At 50.5% G+C, this 17,240-nt stretch overlaps 1 protein-coding gene across 1 annotated transcript in view; it reads right to left on the bottom strand.

Moving 5' to 3' along the window:
• Positions 1 to 897: 897 nt before the first annotated feature.
• LOC132087620 (cystathionine beta-synthase-like) overlaps positions 898 to 17,240 on the bottom strand; it is a 29,030-nt gene continuing 12,687 nt past the window's right edge. The window contains 13 exon segments of the mRNA XM_059493978.1: positions 898 to 1,107; positions 2,880 to 2,964; positions 3,269 to 3,377; positions 4,304 to 4,438; positions 5,597 to 5,668; positions 6,159 to 6,264; positions 7,809 to 7,893; positions 9,760 to 9,885; positions 11,714 to 11,805; positions 13,188 to 13,257; positions 14,145 to 14,276; positions 15,630 to 15,709; positions 16,721 to 16,855. Of these exon segments, the coding sequence (XP_059349961.1) occupies positions 1,010 to 1,107; positions 2,880 to 2,964; positions 3,269 to 3,377; positions 4,304 to 4,438; positions 5,597 to 5,668; positions 6,159 to 6,264; positions 7,809 to 7,893; positions 9,760 to 9,885; positions 11,714 to 11,805; positions 13,188 to 13,257; positions 14,145 to 14,276; positions 15,630 to 15,709; positions 16,721 to 16,855 (1,325 nt within the window). The 3' untranslated portion in view covers positions 898 to 1,009.

The following is a 17,240-nucleotide window of genomic DNA, read 5'->3' as shown; positions in this document are numbered from 1 at the left end:
GAAAGCTTCCAAAATTGAATTAAAGTACTGGGATTATGGGTGTGGAGTTTGAATAGAAGTGTGTGATATCACAGGGTGGAAAACTTAGAATTTAAGGGTTTAGAATATAGTAATAGAGATAAAGCAAGATGGAGGTTTTAGGATGAAGGCTGGACCTTCTTCTTCACCTTCTTCTTCTTCACCTTCTTGTCCATGGGTTTGGGTGGTTTTGTGTAATTGGATTAAAAAGTCCACATTGCAGGTGGTTGGTTATTGTGTTAAAAGTAAAAATAATTTAGGTGTCATTTCTTAATTGGACAGTTTACCCTTAAAAGGCATTGTAGAGAGAGAGATACATCTCCATTTTCAGTTTGTTAGAGTGCTGTAAAACTCAGTTTGTGAGACTGTAGCAGAGAGAAGAACAAATAAACATCTGAGCCAGAACAAGAAATACCATCTCACACATTTAATCCCGAGCCTGGCAAACAGAAGTTGAGACTCCACTCTCTCCTGCTGCCTTCGTGGAGGCAAACACCCCCAGGGCTGAGGGGGGACTGGCCCTGGGGGTGCCTGCAGCCTGCTGGGGGGCAGAGAGGGGCAGGGGGTGCAGCAGTGCCCTGCCTTGCCCCCAGCCCTGTGCTCTGGGGCAGAAATGGGCTCCGGCCCCGAGGAGAACCCTCAGAGCTGCACCAGGGGCACTGCACAGGAACCTGCAGCTGCCAAACCCACCAGAGCTCCTCCTGCTACACTCTGGGCAGGAGCAGCCATCCCCTTCCCATGCTGACCTTCCCTCACTCCCTGCCCAGCCCTGGGAAGCTCCATGGCTGTCAAACACAATTTCCTCAGTTATCTCCTCTTTAGGGACACCCTGGGTGGCGTTTGGCAGACAAGTGTAACACATCACAATTTCCTCCTGGGCATTTTGAGAAACTTTGGGCTGCTCTGGGCCAGAGGCTGCCTTGCCCAGGGGGTTTGGGCTCAGGGGGACACCTGGAGCTGCTGGAGGAGGGGAGGCAGCCCAGCTGCTCTGCTATTTCTTGTCATTGCTGCTGGCAAAGGTGAGGAGATCCATGGCTGTGACCACGCCGAGCACCATCTGCTTCCTGGAGGAGCTGCCATTCCCACTCACTGGAAGCACAGAAAATTCCACCTTAGTGGCAGAAAAAAAATTTAAAAAACCACCACCCCCACCAGCCCCCTCAGCACCTTCCAGCTGTGCAGAGGCTGCTGGGTTTTTTATTAAAAGAAAACCCTAACAGGGACAGTGTCTGCCTGAGCTCTACCTCCACAGAAATGATGGTGGAGCCTCAGTCAGGTCACTGTGATCACACCAGAGAGGTTTTTGCTGCAAATAACCCACCTTTCCCAGAGCAGGAAACTTAATTTCCCAGTTGTTCTTAGCCAATCTCTGTTCCAGCCCTGCTCCTGTCACCACAGAACTTTTCAGAGCAAACTAATGAGACTCTCAAAAAGCAGCAGTCAGGCACTTTTCTGCCCTGTTCTCATAACATCCCACACCACCATTAATGAAACAGCACTTCAATAATTGTTTTAACTGTCTGATAAATGTTTGCTTAAATAAAAATAAAACTAGCCACCAGAGCCCAAACACAAGATAAAATGCAAGCTCCAAAGGTGTGGGAAGAAAGTAATAAATAAGGGAGTAACTGTGACAGCATTAGAACAGCAGCTCTGATAAAGCAAGTGGGTGTTGCTTGAAAATCAGAACAAGAGCTGCTGCAGACAGCTGGCTGATACTTTTTGATGGGTGCCATTTAATTTGATGATACCATTTAATTTATATCAAAATATGGTATGGAAGAGATATTCCTTATTTTATGACAACACAGCTCAGAAAGGAAACTCTCCCTGGCATTAGTTTTGGTGACTGAATTTGAAACGTGCATCAAAGGCAGTTTTGAGTGGCAGATTTTTGTTTGCAGCCTGTTGTGGGAACATGGATGGGCTTGCAAAGCTTCAGAGCTGATGGGGCTCTGGGGGAGCAGGTCCTGGAGAGGGAAGGTTTGGGATGTTTGGGTTTTGGAGGCCCCAAGCTGAGCAGGCATCCCTTGATGGAGCCACTCACTGCTCACCTGAGGGATGCTTTGCATGCTCAGTGTGCAATCCCATCAAATCAGCACAATTACACCCTTCAGCCCTAATTCACAAGACCTAAACCTGGCTCTTCTGACTGCTTTTTGTGTTGCTCATTTTCCCAGCCAAGGTCAAATCTGTGCTCCTTGTGGTGTAATTGCTCTGGAAAGGTGTGCCAGGTCAGGTGTGCTGAGCAGCACCTGCCACCACACCTCTTTTGGCTCAGAGGAGGCACAAGGGCTGATCCCTGCTGGAATGTGTCAGCAATCCTGATGCTGCTGCAGGTGACTCTGCTGGGTTGGCTTGCACACCAAGGGGAAGGTGGTTGTGCAGTGGATTGAGAATAAAACCAATAAAATCTGCTTTAAAGGTGCTGCTAGACTGGCCCAGCATCCCTCCACCCAGCCATGGTCCAGGGCAGGCTCACACAGCTGCCCCAGGCTACACCAGTGCCCCTGGTGACCCACAGGGCTTGCTCATGGCCCACCCCAATTCTTCTCAGCTTTCTCACCTTAGGTGCCTGAATTCCACCCAGGCTTTACCTGATGTGGCCAAATGCTCCTTCTAACCTTGTCCCTGGGCTACAGAACTCTACAGAGATCCCTAATTTCCCCCTTGCTTGCTTTGCCCCTCTCCCCTCATCCCTGTGGTGTCAGGAGGAGTCCTGGGTGAGGAGTGGGCAGTTCAGGGCTCTGCAGAGCAGAAACCTCTGGGGGCTCACAGGTGCACTGAAACCTGCCTCAATCAGCTTGGGAATTTCCCTCTCCCCTCTCAAACTTGTGCCAGGAGTTCCTGCAGGTACCTACACTGCATCTGCTCGTGCACAACGATGGCAAAGTGGTCGTTTTCCAGGAGGCAGGAAAGCTTCCCAAGGCTGTCCTCCAGGCCGACCTAAACAGGGCAAAATTCAACATTTAACCTTTTACTTCACCTGGCAGTGGCTGAGCTGTGATTTTGGAGGGTGCTGATTCCCCAGCTGGATGAAATCCCCTGTCAGTGCTTGGTGTGAAAAGCTCTACAGGGCTTTTACAGGTGCTTGTCCTTACTCTCATCCCCAAGATGTCACCATGGCCCTCCCCACTCCTCTCTGCCTTCTCTTCTCCCAGCTCCTCTCACACCCCAGGGTGCTGCTGGTGCCCCTGTCCCTCTGTCCCTGTCCCCAGCCAGGCTGACACCAGCCCAGCCTCAGAGGTACCTTGGAGAACTGGTCGTAGGTGACCTTGGTGACAGGGTCTGACAACTCCACATTTCCATCCTGCACGGAGCTCAGGGCGTTGCTGAGGGTCACCATTCCCAAAATAAACCTGTAAGGGAACAGGGAGTTTTCCAGAAGGTCAGACCTGAGGTGGAACACACATTTTATGCAGGGGCTGAACTGCTCTGGTTGAAGTGAGTGACCAAATTGTTGCTGCAGTCAGGGAGAGGCACCAGGTTTCTCCTCACTTGGGCAGAACAAGGAAGTCTTTGTCCTCACCAAGCTGTTGGTTTCCCAGCAGTTAAAATCTGCTGCTGCAGTCCAGGATTCAGCAGCTGGGAGAAGGAAAACCCATGGGCTCTCCAGCTGCTATTTGTGTGGGTTTCCCCCAGCTCTCAATCCCCTGGGCTCCCCTTGCCTGTGCACTGACCCAGCATCTTCTGCTTTGGTGGGCACTGGACTGGGCTTTAACTGGATCTTTTACAGGAGTTTTATTGATGAATCTTCCCAAGGAGGCAGATGACCTTTTTAAAATTATCAGAGTCTGTGACAGACATCTTTTATGAAAAATCCTTTCCTCAGGATTTTTCCTCCTGAGAAGCTGAGGGGCCTCAGGAACAAAATGTAAACAATGATTGTCTGCTGCTCTGGAATGCAACAGGTGCATCTGTGATTGGCTCATGTTGGTTTGTTTGTAATTAATGGCCAATCACAGCCCAGCAGGCTCAGACTCTCTGTCCGACACAGAAGCTTTGTTATCATTCTTTCAGATTCTATCCTTAGCTAGCCTTCTGATGAAACCTTGTCTTCTATTCTTTTGGTGGAGTTTTAATGTAATATATATCATAAAATAATAAATCAGCCTTCTGAAACAGAGAGTCAGATCCTCGTCTCTTCCCTTATCCAAGAACCCCTGTGAAGAGGGTGACTGTCACAAGAGTCCAACACATTTACCCATGAGTGAATGGGACCTGAGCTTCATCATGACTGATTTTTCTGTCCAAATGCCCATCTGCAGTGAGCAGAAATAGTTACCCTGACTCAGCAACAACAGGAGCTTGGTCATATCCCTTCTCCTGGAGGATCTCAATTGCCTTTTGGCAGCTGACCTCTGGGAGGAGGATGAGAGGGGCCGAGAGATTCAGTTTCTGCACCTTGATGTCCCACCACCTGTTGGGAGACAAATGGCAGTGCTGAGCTGTGGCTGCTGCGCAGCTGTGGCCTTCAGCAGAGGGACAAGGCCAGAGGAGATGAGGGACAGTCTGTCTGCCTGAAAAGCCAGCCCCACTCCTAGAGCCAAAGCAGAAATGCCACCACGGCCAGGTCTTGTTGGAGCCAAGCTTTCCCTGTGCCCAGTGTTCATGCAGCTCCAGAGGCAGCGATGAGACCAGCAAGGTGCTGAGCTGTCCTGAATCCAAGGAAGGGCTTCACTTCAAGCTCAGAAATGGGAGACCTACCAGTTTGACTCCTTTGTTCTGTATCCTTGGTCCTCACAAGGCAGCATTTGCAGCTCCTGCAAGAGAGAGCCTCGCAGAGATGCTCGTGTGACTTATGGGGGACAAGCTGAGCTGGGTTGTGGGGCAGCACAAGCAGCTCCCAAACATCTCAGCCCTGAGTCCTTGCAGAAAAGGAACTGCTGGAGCCTGGAAGGGCCAAGAACAACTCTAACCAGACACAAGAGGCCTTGGAAATGTGTTAAGTTTTTAGGAAATATTTTACAAGAATTTTTGATAAAGGAGAAGGTGACATTAGCAATATCTGCTGTCTTTAGGGTGAGACCATTAGCTTTTGTAAACAACTGGCATTTGCCCAGCCACACATCAACTGGCATCAGCAGTTTGCCTGTGACTCCCTGAGGGGACTCTTTCCTCATGGTGTCCAAGGGACAGGAGAGTTGACCAACTTTTCTGGCCAGCAGCTCTGGAAGGTGAAAATTTCCTGTTTTATGTCTGAAAAGAGCTGCAGAGCTGTTTGAAAGGGGCTTGCTACAACAGGGACCCACCTCCCCAGCAGCCTGATGGTCCTTTGAACATCAGATGTGGAGCAGAGAGAGGTTTCCAGAGGGTGTTTTAGGTGGCCTGGGCTGCCATGTGGGAGTGGAGCAGCTACTTTGGGATGGAAATGGCTCGTTTATAGACTTTAATTGTAGAGCTGAGAGATAACCACTCAAAAGAGAGGAGCTGACATCACAGCTTCCCCAGAGGGGTCTGGACTTTACTGTGTTTGTCCTAAACACTAAAAAGGAACATTTTCCTTTGAAGATAACGATTTCCAGACTCAGAAAGCTGATTCTCTCAGCACAGTTTATCCCAGCAGAAGTTGTCTTACCAAGGCTTGTGCTCCTGGGCGTCATTTAGGAACCCGTTTTTTATCATCCACTGATCATTCACAAATTTGGACCTAGAAATCACCAACAAAGAGCAACTCTGTGAGGCTTCCAGAAGAAGTTTTGTGCAGCAGACCACAGCACTGCCCCGGGGCTCTCATGATTTTTGCAGCTGGCTGCTCTCAGCCCCTTTTAAGGTCAACAGGAGCATGGGGTGCTCAGTAACTCTTTGAAGCACTCCAGCTATTTGCCTTCCTCACTTCAGGCATGCAGGCTCAGAAAGTGCAGCTTGGCTGAGCCCTGCTCTGTGCAGTGAGTCAGAGAGGAGATAATAAAGAGGAAATAACCCCTAAGTGTCCCAACACCCATCCCCTGGTGGCTGCCACGCTGATGTGCTGTTCCTCCCTGCTGTTTATTTTGCTTTTTCCCTGTGGTCTTCCTGAGGGAGACTCCCAGCTCTGGGCTCACTCCATGTGCCTTGCTATTGGATTTATTGGGGTTCTGCTGAGCCCCAGCTGCTGTCCCAGGAGGCCCTGGGAGCAGGGCAGGGAGCAGGACACTCACATGTAGTTGCGGACGGAGTCGGGCAGGATGACAACGCAGCGCTGGCCCTCCTGCAGCTCCCTGGCAGCTCTCACAGCCACAGACATGGCACTGCCCGAGCTGCCACCTGCAGGGACACCAAGGACAGGGGGACAAGGGTCAGGGCTGCCCAGGGCCACTGTCCTGCAGTGGGAAGCACAGATAAAGGTGCAGAGGTGGCACCTTGCTTGGGACACTGGGATGGGAGGACAGTCAACCCCAAAGCCTTGTAGGGTTTAGGGCCAGGCAGAGGTGGGGACTGGTGGGATGTGCTCATATTGGCTTTGGAGCCAGTGTGAAAGTCACCTCATGGACTTCATGAACCATTTCTTGTGGGCAGACCAAGAAATGGAGACCTCTTCTGAGAGGTGCCATGCAGGGACATTCAGAACACACTGCCCACACCACACCCTCCCTTTGCATGAGCAGAAACCACGCCAGTTCTGGAGCTTCTGGCTGACATACTTGGCAGCCAAAGACTGGCTTTAAATGCACTATAAAGACTGAAAAAAAAAAAAATCCCATAAACATTTCATTCATGCTTGGAATACCAGGCCAACATGATGGGAAGGCCTGAATGCTGCCCGTGTCTGTGTGCACGCATGTGGTTTGCTGCACGTAGGGAAAGCAGGTCCCTGCTTTACAGGGGCAATTCCTCCAGCACCAGTCTGAGCACTGGAAGTCAGACACATTCCACTATCTGTGTGCCAATTACAGCCTGCATTCAAGGCAGCACGTATTTTACAGCAGGTTAATTATCCCTGGGTCACATTTTTCAAACAAACGAGGAACAGCCTTGAAAAATGCAGCTCAGGGAACACGAAGCTGTTCACAAATTATGGTTGAGTTCAAACAAGTGGTTTCTGTTGAAACACAGTGACTCCCTGCCTGCCAGGTTAAATCAACATTTAAGTGTTTCATTACATATATATAGGCTGATCTTTTTCCAAAACTCCCTGGATAGGAGTGCTCAGGGCTTTTATCAGCTGTAACTACGAGCCTACGTGGTGTCTGCTCCTGGGTGCAAACCTGTGTCTGTTTGCTTGGCGTCAGGGAAGGCTGAAAACAAGGCTGATGCTCTGTGGAGGCTCTCAGGGCACAGGCAGGGTCTGTCTGAGGCCACCTGTTCATTTTGGGAAGCCAGAGGGATCACTTACAGCTTGTTGGCACGGGGAGCAATACTCAGTAAGAACATCTCACACTTTCTTTGCTTTCAGGCCTTGCTGGTCCAAAGCTGGCACCTCTGGTGTGGCAGTGACACTGAGCACGGCCTCACAGAGCTGCTGGCACAGCCCACCTGTCCTGCCCTGAGCCCCACTAATCCTCCCTGCAGCCTCTGTAACTCTACACTGCCTGAAGATCCAGTTCCACTGCAAAAGTGCTCCAGTAAGGAGAGAATTATTCCTTCTATAATTACTGTGGCTGGTGAGTCAGAGCCCAGACCAGACTGAGGGAAACACCTCTGGAGCCTGCAGTGACCTCTGCACAGCCCCAGGCTCAGCCTTGCAGCCCTGCTGACCCAGCAGACACAAAAATGCAGAGGGCACCTCCTCTGGGGAGTTTTGGTCCCAAAAGGATGAGGTTCAGAGGGTTTGTGAAGGGGACAGACTGCTGTGGCTGCACTGTGCTTACCACACAACAAGCCCTCCTCTCTGATCAGCCTGCGGGACATGAGGAACGAGTCTCTGTCGTTGCTTTTGTACCACTGATCCACCACCTGCAAGGAAAGCAAGGAGGATGAGTCTTGGAAATGTCTTTTCAGGCTGCCCTGACCCTCTGAGGCACACCATGGTGCTGATGCCCACAACATCTGGCAGCTCTGAGCTGCCTTCCATATTTGCTGAAAGCATTTGTCAGAACATCCATGTGCTGGAGTTCTTGCTTGCAGACACCCATACCTTTCCAGCATCCTTTCCTTGGAGAGTTAGGGATGCCTGACAGGTCCAGAGTTAGGATGTGGAGGAGTATTTATGATGTCCCAGGTTAGGGTACATTAATGATTCAAAATTTGCCAAAATGAGATCCAGCTACAAGAATCAGTGTGGATTATTAAGGTGACAGCTCTACAGCCAGGTGCTGACAGCAGGGATGTAGTCAACACCTGAAAGCAGAAATAATCACAGGTCTGAGGCTGTGAGGAACCTTTCTAGAATGAGGCCAGGGCAACACAGGCAGCCTGTGTTAGGGATGTAAAGCTCTGTGGCAGCTGATACACTGATAACAAGAGCTGCAATGTTCACATTCTGCTGTCTTGCTTGGATCTTGTCATCAGCCTGTGCATGGTGCAGGATTTCTGCTCTCTGTGTGTGCTGCATGAGGCACAGAAGGCTCAGGAAAGAGCAGGTGATGAGGAGCAGCCTCAGCACAGACATCTGTGTGACCACAGCCAGAGGGGCACCTCTGAATGATGGTGAGGCTGAGGACACTCACACTGTGTTCAATGCCTGCTTTTCACCTCTATCTGCCTTCTCCTTGGGGGTCAGTGTCATTGTTTGACATTGGGAGGAATTTAGGGAAGTGAGGCAAAAGCTTTTTGTGTAACTGAAAGTTTGTTAAACCACTGAGAAGCCAAATACACCTCTGTGAAAAACACATGGTTTTTATCTCTTGGAAAAGTGGAAAAGTCTCCATAACCTTAACAAAAGGGACTTCTCTGCCTAAGTGAACTGAAGAAAAACCATTTTAAAGGTAGTAAACTGACTGGAAATTTTAGGGTTTTTTTCTTTACATTATCAGTGAGAAAGAAAAGGTTGTGGGGGGGACAAGAAGTGTTCTGAAGGGTTTGTTTTGATTCTTACTACTTTTTTTTTTATTTTAATTACTTTTAATAAAATTTTCTTTATTCTCTTTTAAAGCTTTGAGCTTGCTTCACCTATCTCACAGCAGGAAGTGAATGCACTAGTGATTGACCAGCACCAAAACCTACCACACTCTTTGGTGCATTGGCTGGGAAATTTTAAATTTGAAGAAACCTTAAATTAACAAACCAAAACCACTACAGTGAATTATAATCAGAGTTACTCAGAAAGTAACTGGGTATCCCAATCCCCCTATAACAACTTGTTCTGCACTGGGAAGATACATCAGGACCACCACACCTCTGGCCTTGGGAGCAGGCTGAATGGCAAGGCAGAGAGCAGGCAGAGGCCCCTCCTCAGAGTGTCACCACATTTCTCTTCACAGAGAAAAGCAAGGCACAATTCTTCCCAAGAATATTTCTGGGTTTCACATTCTCTGAACCTCAGAGAAAGGAAAAACAATTCTTATCTCATTTGCTGTGCCTGTGTTTGTGCAAAAGTAGAATGCAATATGGAGATTGTTTACCCTGAGTGATGGTGTTTTGTTTCCTTGGCCTGTCAGGGCCAGGTGTGTGAGTCAGGACTGTTGGGTGACAGCCACGAGATTCTGTGCAGTTGAGTGCTTGGCAGATTCAGTTCAGATGTAATGTAATATAGTGTAACATAATATAGAATAATATAGTATAATAAAGTAATTAATTAGCATTCTGATATCAATGGAGTCCTTCTCATCAGTTCTCCCCACCACGGGGGTTGGCCTGCTTCAATATCACAGGGTTACTCACAGATCTGTCGAGGACAGTGGGGATGAAGTCGTGCCCAATGCCCTCCACCTCGATGGTTGTGGTGTTGGTTTTGTTCATCTCGCTGGGCAGGGCAACGATGGAGCCATCAGGGTCCACACCAACAATCTGGGAGGGAAAGGCATTTTGTCAAACCAAAATGGGAATTCAGAAACAGCCAAGCACAAAACTCAAAGGAGAAGTTACCCACACCCTTATGTTATAGATGGATAATGAGAGGATTTGGTCTCACAATTAAAAGATAACAGTTGTGTGAATATTAAGAAAAGCTTTAGTGATGTATAGTTATGTTATTGTGGTTTAGATGCCCTCTGTTCTCCCCACAGTTCCCTTTCCCCCTGTATCATTGCCATCACACAGCCTGGGCTGTCCAGGACAGGTACAAAGAAGCTGCACAGGTGTCCCTTGCATGGGGCAGCTGGGAATGGAAAAGCTTGGGGGTGCTCAGGGGGTGAGCATGGCAACAGCTGAGCTCCAATCCAGTGACAAGAAAGCAGTTTGCACTGATAAATGGCACAGAAGAGCTGCCTGACAGACTTTGGGAGGGGCCAGGGCTGGCTGATGCAACCCCCAGGGGTATAAAAGACTGAGCATCCATCTTGAAGAAGACCCAACCATGTGGTATCCATGAGAGCAGTTCCCAGCACTGCAGCTTTTTCCTTATGCAGTCCTTTGTTGTATTTTTGTTAAGCTTTAATAAACCATTTTAAATTTTCAAAGTGAGCAGTTGTTTCTCACACTGATCAGCAGTGTTTCCTTCCCCTGATATTCATTAATATTCCTAATCACTGGCAGCATGGAGAGCTTCCAGGATAAAAGGGTGCTGTTTTTCACTGTCTTCTTAAATAGATCCTAGGTAGCCTTCAGCTGTTGCAGAAGTGACTGGTGGCTTAAAATGTTATCACTCTCAAGGTGTTTGTCATCACCCCCTTGGCAGAGCCTGCCACTTCCCTGAGCACAGTGCCAGAGCTCCTTAATCTGCTCTAGGTGAAGCCAGCAGTGAGCTCCAACCTGTGGAAACCTGTGCATACACACATCCTTTCTGGACCTAGCTGTGCTGGCTGATGGTGATTTCTGGTGATTTTCCCTGGATATTTACAGCTTTGTGTCTGGGCTGGTGTGCTTCCCTGTCACTGTGATATTTTCTGAAAAATCCTCTTTGTTTAGAATTTTGTTCTGGGAAGCTGAGAGGCCTCAAAAAAGAATGAAAACAATAATTATCTGATTGCTTCGGAATGTAGTCTAGAAATTGTTTACCAACAAGGAAAGCATCTTTGATTAGTTCTATGTGAATGGTTTTTAATTAATGACCAATCACAGCCAGCTGTGTCAGACTCTGAGGAGTCAGTCATGAATTTTTATTATTCATTCTTGTTTAGCTTTCTGATCTATCCTTTTTCTTTCTTTAGTATAGTTTTATAATATAATAGTATAGTATATAATAGTGTATAATATAATAGTATATAATATAGTATATATAATATAATAATATATAATATAATATCAGCCTTCTAAGAGCATAGAGTCAAATTCTCATCTCTCACCGCATCCTGAGAACCTCATAACACCACACATCCCTCAACACAGCTTCAGGTGCAGACAGCAACTACTCCCTCAGGTGAGCTGTAGGGTTAGGCAGGAAATGACATGCAGGGACAGGACAAGGGGGAATGGCTTTGAGCTGAAGGAGGGTACATTTATATTGGATAATAGGAAGAAATCTCTTATTGTGAAGGTGGTGAGGCCCTGGCACAGGTTGCCCAGAGAAGTTGTGGGTGCCCCATCCCTGGAATTGTTCAAGGCCAGCTCTGAGCAACCTGGTCTGGTGGAAGGTGTCCCTGACAGCGACAGGAGGGTGGAATGGGACAACCCCCAGTGTCCCTTCCAACCCAAACCACTCTGTGATTCCATGAAAACCCCGGCAGTCCTGCCTTACCTTGCACTCTGGGCACTTCTCCTTCAGCTTCCTGGCCACACCAGTGATGGTTCCTCCTGTGCCAGACCCAATCACCACCATGTGCACCTTGCCTGCAGATCAGGGGGCAGAGAGGTTTGCAGGGGCTCAGCACAGCCCCCAGCAGGATCTCCCCTTTATTCAGAGCCCTGTGTCCCCCAGAACCCCTGTGAGCAGAGGTCAGGCTGTGCTGGTGTCACAGCCTGGTCCTGTGCAAAGCTCAGATGAGCTTGCAGGAGCTGAGCGCAGCTGATCCTGCCTCACTGCAGGGAGCTGAAGGTGACCTCCAGATCTCCATGATTTCTGCTTCTTTGGTTCTACTGAGCACAGGGAACAGCATGAAGCTGTCTCAGGGGAGGTTTAGGTTGGATATTAGGGAAAGGTTTTTCCCCCAGAGGGTTGGTTTGGCACTGAACAGGCTCCCCAGGGCAGTGATCGCACCACCAGCCTGCCAGAGCTCAAGGAGTGTATGGACAATGCTCTCAGGCACATGGTGTGACTTTTTAGGTGTGCGGGACCACAAGACGGACTTTGATAATCCTCTCCAACTCAGGATATTCTGTGATTCTATGGTTTAAAGGGGAGGGAATGTCTCAGCACATCCACCCCTTCAAACCACAGTGTATCAAAGCAAGCCACACACACGAATATCACGGACAGGCACAACCTGCAGCCTGTGCGGGCATCCACAGGAGGGAGGGCTGAGCTCTGCACTGGCACCTGCCTCACCAGATGCTGCCCCACTGGCACAGCTGAAATCACACAGATTTAGGGCTGGAAGGAGCAGAATTGGAGACTGGCCTTCCATACCTGATGCTGCAGCTGCATTGGGACCTGCAACCCACAGCTGGCAGCCAGCTGGAGAAAACCCTGACCCTGTGGAGGAGGCAAGGTTGGGATTCTTGTTGCCATTGATACCTGACTGCTTTACAGCTCTGATAACAGCTCTCCAGTTAAAATCCCCAAGTCCTGGTCATGCTTTACAGTGCTCCAGAACTGGCAATAAATGTCACTTCTATCTGCACAAACATGGACTGGGACAGCCCTTTATCCTCCCCCAGCCCTCACTTCCAATGGCACTGTTTGGGAGGTTTTGATTTGCAAATGAGAGTGCTGGATCAGACCATGCCCTGGAGGATTTATATTCCCCTCCAAAGCCTCGTGGGACCTCTTGTGCTCCCAGCTGGCAGGTCACTGTCAAGAGACATGTTCTGTCTCCTTTAGGTACAACCTGAGTTCCTTAAGCCTCTGGTGTCCCTCCCCAGGTTTTGCAATGGGAGGGGAGAGCCGGTAAGCCCTGCTGGCTGAGGTGGCTCTGGAGTGGATTAGGAGAGGTTACAACACTCTGTGTGTCAGTGTTATTAAGATAATGCTGCCTCTGCTCCTCCAGAGGGCCTTTGGGCTGTTTCTAGACAATCAGGTCAATAAATGATGTAAATGAAGGCACAGACAGTACCTTCACACTGCTCCAGGATCTCCTCGGCCGTGGTGTCGTAGTGAGCCAGGGGGTTGCTGGGGTTTCTGTACTGTTTATTCCAGCAGAGAACAGCAGGGTTACCATGTGAAGAGCAGGTCAAACACCAAACCAGCAACAGCTCCTGACACAGCTGTACCCAAAGCATGCAGCCCCTGCTCTCCTTGCCCAGGGGAAACCCACCCCACCAGGACAGGTCACAGGTGTTCCTCCTGTTTGGCGCTTTGGGACAGATTTCCAAACCCACTTGGGAGGTTAAGTGTGCCCACAAACACTCACTGTCCAGCACTTGGTGCCCATTAGGTGTGGGGATGGTTCAGAGGCTGGAGAAGCTGTCCTGATCATCAATCAGCTCTCATGAACAGAGGGATTTTGCAGCACTGATATTTGTGCACCCCACGTTCACACCCACGGACCAAAAAATGAGCTGAAAAGCTCATCCAGTCTTTGAGCTGCTTTTTTCTCAGAAGGAAGGAGCTTGCCTGATTTTCCTGCACTTCAGGGGCTCCTTGCTCAGGGGTCAAACCAAGTGCCCTCCTTGGTCCCAAGTGGACCAAGTCCCCTGCAGGAACCTCTGGCATGAGTCACCAGGGTTTGCCCTTTACAGCACGAGGTTTATTTTCGAGGCCGCTAGCCAGGCTTAAAAAGTGGGTTTTTTTCAGGTCAAAGTTAAATCTGAAGCAATTTGAGGAGTCTGAATTGTGCAATAAAATCCAGCCTCACCCACACCCAGACTTTGGCAGAAGTGTTGCAGGTTTGGAAGTGCCCCTTATTTTGTTTCTGTCCCCCTGTGCTTTGCAGAGGGGTGATTAAATTTCAAATGCCATAAAACACTGATGAAATCTGCCAGTCCAAATGGAGCCCCCAAACACAGGCACACTTGGAGAGCACCCTATAAACCCTCTTGGGGAAGGCAGCCAGTGGAGGGATGGCCTTTACCTGGTCCAGGATGTGAGAGTTTGGGATTTGACTTTTCAGCTTCCAGGCCACGCGGACGTTGGACTCGGGGGCATCAAAGCGAGTGCACGGTGTCCTGACAATTTCAGCACCCAGGGCCTTCAGGATATCGACCTTTGGGATGAGAAGAGGAGCTGCACACAGCTGATCCCACTCAGGGAGGGTAACCTGAGCCTGCAGGCCCAGGGCAGTGCCAGATGCCAGAGCAGCTTTGCATGTGGGAGGCATTTATCATGTGGAGATACAATGTCCAATTCTGGGCTCTGCTGTCTCTGACAAGCTCCAGCAGCCCAGGGCCTCCTGCCCAAAGCTGGCAGGTGGATTTGAGCCTGGCATCCTGCCCTGTCCTACTTGGAGGGCAGGATGGGGACAGGGTGGAGGGAGGTGACAGTGTGCTGCTCCTTGGGGCCAGAGGAAAAGGGCAGAGGGAGCTGGACAGGGAACAGGGTCTCCTGTGGGCTGGTACTGGAGTCCCAGCATGCAAAGGGGAGATAAAGAAGCTGTTCTTGCCATAGGCCCCTTCTCTTGTCTCACCAAAATCAGGGAAGGAGCAATCAGCCCCTGGGAGATGGGGCTGCCAGTGGGACAGGGAGTGTTGGGACACCTGGAGATGAAGCCCACGGCAGCCGGAAGTGGCATCTGAGCTTGAGTGAGATTTGGGTTGAATTGAGGGTGACACTTTGGAGAAGGGCTCAGTCCTGAGCCAGGTCAGGGTGCATGTCTGGCTGCACTGGCAGGAGTTCAGCTGAGCTGTCTGTGAGGCTCTTGGCTCACCAGTGAGGGATTTCTGCCATCTCCAGGAGTCTGTGTTCACCTGACCATCAGCTCTTGTGCAAGTGACTTGAGGCACCACCCTGAGAAACAGCTCAGGCAACTCTGAGTGTCTCCAGGTGAAAGAAAACCATAAACACACAGAGAGGCCAAGTGACCTGTCAGATGTCAGGGGGGCAGTGAGCAGGGCTGGCAGGGGAGCCCTGCCTGCTTCTCCTGCTGTGCTTCACGTGCAGCAGAGCCTGCTCTGTCCCTGCACCCACACACTGGGTTTGGCTATCTCACCATCCTAGCTGCACTTCTGACACCAGACAGCCACCAGGCCACCATAGGCTGCTTTTTTTTCCCTGAAAAGGCAAAGTTCTGAATAGCAGCTGTGGCAGTGGGTGGTTGGCTTTTAAAGGGCTCCAGGGAGGGAGAAGCTGAGGGAGGGAGGGAGGAAGGAAAGGGAAGGGAAGGGAAGGGAAGGGAAGGGAAGGGAAGGGAAGGGAAGGGAAGGGAAGGGAAGGGAAGGGAAGGGAAGGGAAGGGAAGGGAAGGGAAGGGAAGGGAAGGGAAGGGAAGGGAAGGGAAGGGAAGGGAAGGGAAGGGAAGGGAAGGGAAGGGAAGGGAAGGGAAGGGAAGGGAAGGGAAGGAGGGAGGGAGAGGAAGGAAGGATGTTCTCTGGCTGTGGGGTAAAACCATAGAGAGCTCTGACCTTCTCCATGCTCATTTTCTCTGGCAGGACGATGATGCAGCGGTAACCCTTGAGTGCAGCCACCAGTGCCAGCCCGATCCCTGCAGGGTGGGGAGCACAGGGAATTGGTTGGCACCACCAGAATTTGGAAATTTGGCAAGAGCAGCCCTGCCCATGCTCCTCTCCCCTGGATGGAACCATGGAGGGGTCACATCCCAGCCACAGGTGAGGGCATCCCCCACGAGCCCCCTGGGATGTGCTGGGAGCACCAGGGAGGGTGGGAGGATGTGTTGACAGGGAAGAGGAGCTGCAGCATCACTCCTGCTCCCAGGAGCTCCTCATTCTCACTGAGAGAATAGGGAGAGCTTTTCTCCCCCCACCGAGGCTCAGCCACCTTCCTATGGGTTTGGAAACTCAGGAAAGTGGTGATTTTCCTTTCTCTCCCCTCAGTTGTGGGGGACAGACAGACAGACAGACAGGACTCTGCATATTTATCCATGACACCTCTGCTCCAGTTTCACTGGGGTGATGGATGGAGCCAGCTGCTCCCAGCTAGAGCAGGAAGGTGAGGCAGCAGGAAGGAGCAGCCTGTCCCTGCCAGGGCTGCAGGGAGCCTGCTGCCATTCCAGCTGCCCCAGGCAGGCAGGGAGCCAGTGTGGTCCATGTGGGACACAGCTCTGGGGGAGCACAGACCCCCCTGGCTCCATGTCTGGGGTGACACAGTGTGGTGGGGTGACAAGTGACACCAACAAGGGCAAAAAATCACAGGAATTCTCTTCCAACCCATCATGGAATGGTCTCTGGGAACCTCTGAGAATTCAAAAGCTTCCCAGCCTGAAAACACCTAGGGTTGCCCCAGCTCCTGACGCTGTCTGCCTTGGTACAAGGAGACCTTCCAGGCACACCTGTGCAGGTGTGGGACCCTCACAGGACCCCCAGGAATTTCAGCAAGGAGGCATCTCAGAATCCCAGGAAGCCCATGCCACCAGGAGGGGAGCTGAGGGGAGGATGGAGCCAGAACCCACCTTGTAACCCCAAATGCAAATCCCTGCTCCTGAGAAATTCCCCCCTGCCCAGTTCCCAGGCAGAGGGAGCATCCCTGCCCTTCCCACCTGTGTTTCCTGAAGTGGGTTCAATCAGGGTGTCTCCTGGTTTGATGATCCCAGCTCTCTCTGCATCCTCCACCATCCTGAGGCTGATGCGGTCCTTCACGCTGCCCCCAGCATTGAAGTACTCACATTTTGCCACTGGAAAGGGAAAAAAAGAGGAGACTCCATCAGGCACCAGCTCCCCCAGGCCTCATTGCAGTGTTAGGACACCTCTTCCCCCTCTGCAGGACTGTCCTTTGCTCAGGGGAATGCACCCACTATCTGCTTGTCTGGGATTATCCATCAGCACAGAGTCCTTCTTTCCCCATGTTTCCTTCACCCTGGATGGGTTTGAAGTCAACCTGGATAGCCCAGGATGGGTTCAAAATCAGCTGGGCATGGTCACTGCAAGGTGGAAGGTCCCACAAAGGCACAGCACTCCTTGAAGACTCTTCTGTGGACAAGGGATAGCAGCAAGGCCTCACTGTCTATCCTGGTGCATTGAGGTTTTTAACAGATATCTAAAACGTTGCCCTTTTGCAGT

Source organism: Ammospiza nelsoni, chromosome 2 (assembly GCF_027579445.1).
Source record: "Ammospiza nelsoni isolate bAmmNel1 chromosome 2, bAmmNel1.pri, whole genome shotgun sequence".
NCBI classification, from domain to species: Eukaryota; Metazoa; Chordata; class Aves; order Passeriformes; family Passerellidae; genus Ammospiza; species Ammospiza nelsoni.
The sequence above is the reverse complement of the archived record's forward strand: the minus strand, read 5'-3'. Positions and strand labels throughout refer to the sequence as shown.